Consider the following 10208-nt stretch of genomic DNA (forward strand, 5'->3'; position numbering starts at 1 on the left):
TATCCAAACTGTAAAGACAAATAGTTTTCATGGAACTTTCCAGTTGAAACTCTCGGCGGAATGGAGTCACCTGGATGAAACAGAGAGTTGTTGACATTGCGCAGTTGAACATTTGTGGCAGTCTTCTATCTTAACATGAATTAAAACTATTAACATTTATTGGTCTCAGATGGAAGATCTGCTGATAGGACCATGGTTCAAAGTCGCGGTCGCGGCTTGGATCGTTCTACATCGGTTTCGGCATATCGGTCGCGATCTCGGCGAGACGCAAATTTGTGAAATATTTAATATTCTAAAAATTGTAAAAAATATGATAAATAAAAATAATTAAAAAATTAGTAAAAATAATAAAAATTCAAGTTAACTCGGGATGATTCGGTATGATTCAGCCATTTCAACCCTTCATGGTGACGTTTCGGCCTGCCACGTATCTCGGAAACGTTTCATCACGGTCTCAAAGGAGATGACTCGGCCGAGTCTTCGAACCATGGATAGGACTATAAAGTATTAACTAATATTCAGAATATAAGCGTAATAATAATTTTCAGAAGTTTGATAGCCGCCAGTTCAATTTTGTCGGCCAAGCTTCCCGGAAAGTGATTTGTAAAAATCTATGGATGGGCACACAATGACACCATCCATCTCTGTTGCACTTGTAAACTAGTGAGCAACTTGAGACCGTCTTGTATTGTACCAGGGAGCGATATATAAATTGACCATCCATTCCATTCACCTAATCAAAACCAAGTGACAAAAAAAGAAGAAAAAAGAAAAGAAAATGCGGGTTGAACCAGAATCAGATGCTATGGCTGGGGAACACAGCAGCGTCTCCGAGGATCCTTCTAGCCAGGTATGTGTACTAATAGTACCAATGATAATATTTCTCTGAATAGACTGATTAAATTCGCTTTACACATTCGTTTCGCTTCTGGACATTTATTAATTTTCTACCCAGAGCGCTATGCAATTTGGAGAATACAAAGACTCGCTCGTTGCAACAATCTCTCAGCACTTGGACCTAAAACACCATTGCACTTCTTCGGCAGCATATCGGATTGCTGATTTAGGCTGCTTTGTTGGTCCTCATACTTTGGATGCAATGAGGACCATAACCGAAGCTGTAAAAGACAAATACAAAGCTGGAGGAGGACAGAGCTCTGGCACCCCAGAATTCTTTGTGTACTTCAATGATCGTGTGACCAATGATTTTAATGCTCTTTTTGCTAAATTCCCAGAAGACAGACAATATTTTGCAGCCGGGGTTCCCGGCTCTTTTCACGGCAGATTGTTCCCAAAAGCTTCTCTGGATTTTGTATACTGTTCAAAGGCAGTGCATTGGCTCTCTAAAGCTCCCGAGGAGGAGTTAACAGATCCGAATTCTCCCGCTTACAATCCAGACAGGATATCTTACATTAATGCACCAGCAGCAGTTTGTGATGCGTATTTAGGCCAATTTACTAAAGAAATGGAATCTCTCCTCAGTGTTCGAGCACAAGAGCTGGTTCATGGAGGGTTGATGGTGCTTGTGATCCCAGGCAGAGCCAATGGAACACAGTACCCATCATTCAGTCAAGTTTTCATGCCACTAGAAACTATTCTTTTGGACCTGGCAAAGGAGGTAACCTTTCAAAACACAATCAATCAAAATGCCTGTCATTTAGCGGCTATTGATCAAAATCCCTGTCAAAACACAACAGCATGTTAATCTTTATCTTTGCAGGGAATGGTGAGCAAAAACAAGGTGGATTTGTTCAACGTGCCAATGTATTTTCCCTCGCCGGAAGAGCTGAAGAATATTATACAAAAGGCTGAAGGGTTTGAAATTGTAGAACTGAGCACTTTTACCAGAAGTTCTTTCCCAGTTTTTCCCACTGAAGTACTAAGAGGAGCCTACGGTGGATTGTTGACGAAGCACTTCGGTACTGAGGTAGCTGAACAAGCATTCGATCGATATGAGAAGGAAATTCCAACCCTTCGCCTACGCAACCCAGCTGAGGGCAACGGACTATTCATATATGTTACTATCAAATTCAACAAGTCGTGAAACATCTGCAGTTTTACTCTTACTCAAAAAGTGCTTGCCTTTTGTTCTGTTTCCTACTTGCCTGATATGTATTATTACTCCATAATCATCTCAATTATTACCAGCTGCTTATCCATGAAGTTCTTTCAAACACGGGATTCATTCAGCTTATGTTGAAAATCAATACTCCGTTCATCGGAATAATTTAGTCGTTTAAACAAGAAATTCCACTTCTACGCTTATCAATATATATATATTCAGTTTACTCAATTTACAACAAACATATTCATAGTACAGAAATTAATTAAATCAACCAATCATTCCGAAAACGAAATCAAATATACATATGGCGACGAATACATCTTGTAAATGAAACCCAAAAAAAAAACCCAGATAATTCTTACAACGATATTAGGAGAAGAAAATCAAATGAAATAATGGTTTATTTTCTTTAATTGATTTGCTGCAACAGAAAAAAATGGAAGCACCAATTGAAAGTGGATTAGAAAAGTAAGAGAGTTGTACGTTGTGTTTGCAGTTGTACTGACGCCTTGTGAGTTTTACCACCGCGGCACTGGCGGCTGCTGCTGGTCAAACGACGTAGTTGCACTTCTGTCTAAGTACATTTGGTTTAAATTCATCATGTCCATGGGGTGCCCAAGCGAGTCAACGCCAATTACCTTTCGCGCGCGGCCAATAATTTAATGAATTCAAATTTTAATTTTTAGATTTTAATTTGATCAAACACACTTTCGGATCAATGATTTTTTTTCTCAAAGAAAAGACAATTGATTGTCGTCTTTCAATAAAATTTTTTCCTAATCTAGCAAGTATAATAACACGTTACATCATTTTTAACGTTACAAGAATCATATATGATTGTTAAAAGTTCAACTTTACATCCAACATTGACTACAATATAATAGAGGACATGTTTAAAATTTTGAAATTATTATTTTTTTTTTTATGATACAAGGGGCATTACAAATATATGAAGCTGCACCTGAAAAAATATTAAAAAAAAAGGAGGAAAACGAAAGCCTTGGGATCATTAAGATTGTCAAGGTAAGTTCAACATTGATCAAATTGGGCCGAGTTAGACTTGGGCGTTTGCAGTCCATTATCTTAATGTTTGAGTATGACTAAACGCCGCCGTTTTGAGGCCGTTCTGTCTCCTTTCCCATAATTCCAAAGTCCATGGAAGTGCATTCTCCTCAATCCCCAAATTTCCCTTTTGATGAAAAGCGTGATTTGTATCATGGGGTAGTGGAACAGTGGCTCTATCGTTTTATAAGGTGTGGAATTCCTCTGCAGATTAAGGTAACATTGTACTAGTTATGTTCCCATGTTGTTCATTTCGACGGTTAAGCATGCTTCCGGTGTGTAATATTGTGTGTGAGTTGTTCCTGCAGTAGAAAAGATAGACTCTTAATTGTTTTAGTTGAGATTAAAGTTGCATTCTTCTGGGAATGTTTATAAACCCTAGAGCAAGATTTTGTTTCCTTTTTAGTTACGGTTCGATGATTATTCTCCTTAGTCTGCTTTGGATTGTCATGTTTACGTTGGCCTGTTGCAATCAAAGAAGTTATCAAAAAAGATTGAATTTTTAGCCAAATTTGAGTTTAAAACACAAATTATGCTTCCCAGAGCCTAGAAAGAGTTCTTAGTGTTTGTTAAGCTAATGGACCATAGAAATATTTCGTGAATAAGAAAAAGCTGAAGCTGTTAAGCTGTTTTAGCTTTTGGTTTTGTTTTCACAAAATTGCAGTAGACCTTTACATGTGAAGGAAGAGATCATCATGCCCATTTGGGTTATTTTCATACATATATTTTTTTTTCTTTTTTTGGGTTATCTATGCAGTAGGTTGAACTGTTCTTGAAATGAATGTTTGCAACACTAATCCAAGTCCCCTTACACTGGAGGATGGCTGCAAGCGGTTTGTGCAGAGGCAATGACCTTGGAATTGTAGTTATTTCCCTGTCAACTGGTGGTAGTAGCATCAACCTGTGGTGGTTACACGCTAAAATAAGTAGAATTGATCCATGGAGCATCCACATTTTAGGCTTAGATGAAATTTTTGTGGAGGCTGTGAAAGGAAAGAAAGAAAAAGTCAATTTTGGCATGTGTGCTGTGTCTATCTTCCATTCAAGTCCTTTAACAGATTTAAGGGTTGCTGTTAATATTTAATGCCAATCAGATTTCCTATCAAACTTCAGATCCTGGTTTGTCTTTGGCCATTAATAACTATAACTGTTGCTCTTAAGCAAGGATGGAAGTTCACAGGTCTGGTTTGTCATTCATGTCTTATCTGTCGTCAACTTATCGCTGATAAAACCTGGGTGGCAATAGGAATTTCTCCAAAACATAAGCACACAAATTTTGATTATTAGCGTATCTTTGGCCAACATTTTTCTGTCCCTTAAACTCTGAAAGGCATGTTCATATGGCACATATTATGCATCACATACAGCAGTGAATTAAAGTAGTTGTGCAAATGTTGTAGCCTGAGGAAACGTAAGAAACTGTCAACTAGCATTTAATTTATCTAACGCAATAATTGAAGAGACTACCAAGTTCTTCAATATTGTTTGAGAGAGTGCTGATTATCATGTTACGGCATCTCCTAATGTTTTTTGTGATTTAAACTAGTTAATTAAAATCAGATAAAGAAAAGCCTACAGCCTATGTAGTCTAAATCAGTTCATCCTTGAAAAGGCTAGGCTCCTTCTTCTTTCCATTTCATGTTATTCTTGCCTTCCTTTGAGATTAGCTTTGGATATAGAATTGATCTGAAATTTTTCTAGAATTTCTTTTCCATGAGACCACTAAATTTTGTCAATTTTCTGGTCATGTCTGGTACAATGAAGATACATGACTGAGTACCATCAAATTTGCTGATGCAAAATAGAGGAACTTGAAAGTTATCGACAGAATGCCATCAAAGACTTCAGTTGACTGGAAAGTTTTAGCCCCCTTCCAGTTGTCTTTTAATGGAGTTAAATGTTGCAAATTGGTGCATCTCGTGATATGTAAGCATATGTTTAACATATTTATGTAGTTTATAAAGGAGTATGTTTGGGCATTTGCTACCGCATTGGGTTAAATGTGAGCAAATATAAGCCATGATATCAATTTTCTTGCATGGTGTGGGCAATATATGATCTGGGCATGGTTTTCACATTTCTGTCCTGTCGATCTTCAGTTCAATCCCCCTTCCAGTTGTCTTGTAATGGAGTTAAATGTTGCAAATTGGCGCATCTCGTGATATGTAAGCATAAGTTTAACATATTTATCTAGTTTATACATGAGTATGTTTGGGCATTTGCTACCGCATTGGGTTAAATGTGAGCGAATATATGCCGTGATATCAATTTTCTTGCATGGTGTGGGCAATATATGATCTGGGCATGGTTTTCACATTTCAGCCCTGTCGATTTTCATTTTCAATCCAGACCTATGTAATGCTCTTGAAATTGTTCAGAACTCCTAATGATCCAACCTGCTTGTTGCCTTGTGCCAATTTAGCCAGGAACCCATTGGCTGTCCCGTCCAAGTAATTGCCATTAATTACTGCAGTTAGTTGGTCAAACTAGGGAAAATTGGATGAACTAAATTAATGCCTGCATCTTTGAACAAAACACACCAAAGTTCCTATTTCAACTTTAAACTATTAACTATTCCTTTTAGATTTATTCTCATCTCTATTTCCTCCTTGTTGTCATCTAGATTTGGCACTATCCTTAGTCCCTCGCGGCCACCACCCAGTCTGCCTCAGCATCCTTCTTCACTTCACACTCTTTCCATTTACCTGTACATCCGATGCTGTCCTTTCTTTTTTTCCTTTTCTTGACCACCACCCAGTCTGCCTCTGCATCCCTCTTCACTTCACACTCTCTCCATTTACTTGTACACCCAATGCTGTCCTTTCTCTTTTTCCTTTTCTTGAACTTTTGCTTGCTTTAATAGGCTGGTTGAAACAGTATTGGCGTAGTAATTCCTGTGGAGTTGTTTATGGGATAATTGAACTGTTATTGTGCCTTATCTTTTTCTGTTTAGATTTGTAGTCCTTTCTTTTTTTTATAAGAAAATTTATTTGTAAATTTCCATAGGTGCTACATTATTTTTGTTTTGTACTCTCATATTGAATGTGTTCTTGACATACAGCAAATTAAGCTATGGAATTAGTGAGGAAATTTATGGTATTTCCTTGCTTCCTTTGAAGACCATTGTGCATGCCACTATATCATATATTTCTTGTTGGAATATATTGGAATGGAAATTTAGCTAATCTTATTTCTACTGTGCTGATGTTGAGGAGAACCCTTACCACATTAGCTTCCCGAGCATTCTGATTATGGATCTTTATTACATATAAGCTCCATGTGCAATTGAATATTTGCAATGATCTTCAGTTCCTGACGCTCCATGGTCTCACTCATGGAAAACAGCATACCTGCTTTTGTTAGCCAATGATACCTATTGCAAGAAGGTTATTTGATGATAGGCACTTAGGAAAAGTGCAAGTTTGAAACTATTTTCTTTTTTGTCCAGTTGCTCCTCAATCTCCACATCTCTTTTCCTTTTCATATTTTATGGTTGTTTGTTTGTTAATGTCCAACTCCATATATTATCAAATGTACAGGATATTTCAAGGGATAATAGTAATTTAGTAAACTATGTTTTCTGCTTAGGATTTACTATCATCCTAAACCAACAACATTTCATCAGTTTCATGCAGAGGACCTTAGGGTTTGGAAGAGAGGGAAGGGTATTAACCACACTGGCACTCGAAAAAGAGATAGTGTTCCATCAAGAACGAAATGGAAGCTGGGAACACTTCAACCCCTGTTGTGCAGGAGAATTCTGTGCTGAACAGAGTCCATTCCAACATTGACCGGTTGCCGGATGATATCCTCATTACCATCTTATCACTTTTGACAGTTGAAGAAGCGGCAGCAACTAGTATCCTTTCTCGCAGAGTCCTTCATTTGAGGTATTTTGAGATGATAAACTGGTTTAACCTGAAATCTCTGGAGATATCTGCAGCGAATCTTGAGTTGTTTACTTATTTAGGACCCAAAATAGATGTTCCTTTCGGAAGTGGTCCTCATTGCCTTTTGGAAGCAACAATCGGAGGATCATTTGGTGAATCATTTGTTTTTGGATCTGCAAAGCATTTGGTTTATCTTTCTCAACTGGAAACTCTTACCTTCGATGTCTCTTTTGAGGTAAGTTAATGACGAACATGTACTTGTCTTTGTTTAATTTCTTATGGTTTTTTCCATTCCATTGCTTGTTCATGTGTTTGATCATTTCTCTTTGCTGTCCCTAATCTGGGCAGGTTAATTTGAGAATTTCCAGCTGTCCAAACGTTTTCTGAGAAATGATTAATCTCAAGCATTTGGAACTGAAAGTGAGGCTTTCTGGTTCACAAAGCCTTCTGCCTTATACAACTTATATAAAGGCCTGTCCTTTCTTGTCTACATTCAGGATAAAGGTTAGTGGGTCTCCTTTGCTGCTTATAAAACATGTAGGTTTGGCTCTGAAAAATTCATGCTTTGATTTAGGACTTTTCCCTGTATAATCATATTCTTCATCATATTGGTCATGCATTTTGCAAAGGTGGATAGCACCAAGTACAAACCCTGATAAACCTAGGAATCACATATCACTGTTGTATTTCAAGTCTATTGGGCATCATTGTACTTCATTCTGTTGTTATGTTGGGTTCTCCTCATATACTGTCTTATGTATTCTTGTTGTGATATCATGTTATCAGATTTCCGTGATAGATCTCACTACTAATAGTCTAATACGTGTTTATCATGTCATGGTTTTGCCATTTGTTTCCAACTATACTTCTTTAACATTTACCTAATATAAATGCCTGTATGAATTTGATTCAAATGGTTGATTTGTTTAAGGACTTTAATTTTTCATGATAATCGTGGTCTTTGTAAATGCTAGAAGATATTATAAAAAAAAATTGGGCATTTATTAATACCAAGCATATTTTGATCTTTTCGAAGTTACAGCGATCAGACAGTTTACCTTGGATTCTATTTGAAATAATTTTCTGTATTACCTTGCTAATCATCTCACATTTCCTTCTTCCAAATGGCAGAACTTCATTTTAGTGTCAACTCAATTTACTTGGTGAAATAAACCAGTAATCTGGAAATTCTCCCCTGTTATCCATAGAAACTGAAAGCAATTAGAGGTCCGAATTTAACATTTGTTATTCCACAAACTGTTGTCATATCTATGTTGGATGGACAAAAGGACTGTACAATAACAAGACCAATTAACATTTGTCATATCTGATCTTCATAGTGCTGGGAATGGACAATAACAAGACCAATTTTGTATGGGATTTTAACATTTCAAATTCTGGTTAATAAGTGATATATTGCTTCATTTAAGTTGGAATGACATAATGCATGCATTTCGTGGCTTTGCTATTAGTAAAGCTATGAATTCTAGCAATAGGATTATCCCTGGATTTATTATTAATTAGTAATACCTCATGTGCTTTCGCCAGTGAATATATGTTCCCAAAATATAACATCTTTAATGCATGCATTTCGTGGCTTTACTATCAGGAGAGCTATGAATTCTAGCCGTATGATTATCCCTGGATTTTGTATTAGTGCCATTATTTCCCATTTTCTTCTACCCCAACTTTGGCTGGCTAAGACATATAAGATAATTCATCAGTTCTTTGACTGGTTATTAATTTCTAAGCCTACTAAGGTGTGATCGAGCACTATTTCGTAGCTATTCAAGGATTTTCCCTCTCAATATCATACTTTTGGCTATACAACATTGTCTTGAAGGTTTTCTGCTTGGTTGTTTTCTTTCTTTACAGGCATGTTCGAATGTTTATCCTTTTTTTTTTTTTTTTTTTTTGCATTTTTACTTCTCTCTCTCTTCAAATATGGTTGTTAGTTAATGAGTGTACATGAATGTTCAGGTCATGTTATTATGATGCTTCTAGGGTTAATGGTGGGTTAAAGCTGACAGGTCTATTTCACAGTATGGTTGTAAAATATGCTCCTTTTCAGCTATTCTTTTTGCTTTTCCACTTATTTGAGCTGTTGGTTTGCTTTGTGGTAATTACACATTTCCTGCTTAACCCTTTACAATTTATTATCCACTTAAGTAGCATAATATGACTATTCTTTTCCTTCTGCAGTACTTCCTGCAGTGGCCTTTCACTCTGCATCAGGTAGGGAAAGATTTACTATTGTGAACTTCCTGGAGCTTGCAGTTACAAGTACATAGTTAAAATCATATTTCTTAATGTTGGCAGTCACTCATTGGGCTACATCCATATCCTACGAGAAGGTCTGAAGCTAATAGATATGCTCATCAACACCTTGAAGTGGTGGAGTTGATTGGATTTCATGGCCGTGCAAACGAACTTAACCTTGCCACCCGCTTGCTTCAGATTGCTGTGAACCTCAAGAGAATGGTTTTACAGTTTCATTCTGAAAAACAAAAGGAAGATTGCTCGTCCAGGAAGTTTGTTGCAAGGTTTCGAAAAACTTTACCTCCAGCAGTTGAGCTGGTGGTTTGCTGAATCATGGGGGACCTTTTCAGTCACAAACTTGGGAACCAAAAACATTTGTTATATTAATAATGCTGAAACATTAGAAGTGTATTGCAGGCAACTATGTTATGTTCTAATTACTATTTGACTGTAATATGTTTGCTAATGATGAGATGAAACAAAGAGACTCTTGGAGTTTATACTGTTTAGCAATGCTTGAATGGGTGATAAAGAATGCTCAATATCAATGTAGGGTGGGGATTGTCTTCGATTCCTCATAAGATAGTACAGGAAATCGGTAAGTTGGAATATGATCAAACAAATGCCGTATTTCTTGGTTTCTTTGTTGCTATCTATGAAGGAAGAATCTGTTATAGCGCTTGGATTTAAATGGACAACTAGAAAGAATGGCAGTCTACATTTTTTAAGTTCTTTATGTTACTTTCAATTTCTGTGGTGCTATTTATATAAACTGAAGGTGGAGCCTATTTGCAGCACTTGGATTGAAATTAGAGAGGAAAAAAAACCAACATTAGACTTTTACTTTTTTGAAAAATTTTTATGTTTCTTCGATCTCATAATAGTGATTGAATTGTACAAAGATATGTAATTTATTTTGTTAGGCATTTAAG

General features: G+C 36.7%; 2 protein-coding genes across 3 annotated transcripts; both read left to right on the forward strand.

Moving 5' to 3' along the window:
- The first annotated feature begins 715 nt into the window (after window positions 1-715).
- Window positions 716-2174, forward strand: LOC140005190 (loganic acid O-methyltransferase-like). The gene is made up of 3 exons (XM_072045683.1): window positions 716-850; window positions 956-1618; window positions 1721-2174. Exons 1-3 carry the CDS (start codon window positions 779-781, stop codon window positions 2042-2044), a joined length of 1059 nt encoding a protein of 352 aa, XP_071901784.1. The 5' UTR covers window positions 716-778; the 3' UTR covers window positions 2045-2174.
- An 890-nt stretch (window positions 2175-3064) lies between these two features.
- LOC113741516 (uncharacterized) lies at window positions 3065-10004 on the forward strand. 2 transcript variants are annotated; one of them, XM_072045684.1, is made up of 6 exons: window positions 3069-3343; window positions 6753-7017; window positions 7098-7252; window positions 7366-7521; window positions 9220-9252; window positions 9337-10004. In XM_072045684.1, the coding sequence occupies exons 4-6, from the start codon at window positions 7408-7410 to the stop codon at window positions 9604-9606; spliced, it is 417 nt and encodes a 138-aa protein (XP_071901785.1). In that variant the 5' UTR covers window positions 3069-3343; window positions 6753-7017; window positions 7098-7252; window positions 7366-7407; the 3' UTR covers window positions 9607-10004. The 2 variants fall into 2 exon arrangements, 1 of the variants encoding a protein (XP_071901785.1); XR_011812948.1 differs by having other exon boundaries at window positions 3065-3343; window positions 6753-7252.
- Window positions 10005-10208: the final 204 nt, after the last annotated feature.

This window comes from Coffea arabica, chromosome 4c, assembly GCF_036785885.1.
Source record: "Coffea arabica cultivar ET-39 chromosome 4c, Coffea Arabica ET-39 HiFi, whole genome shotgun sequence".
Classification (NCBI taxonomy): Eukaryota; Viridiplantae; Streptophyta; class Magnoliopsida; order Gentianales; family Rubiaceae; genus Coffea; species Coffea arabica.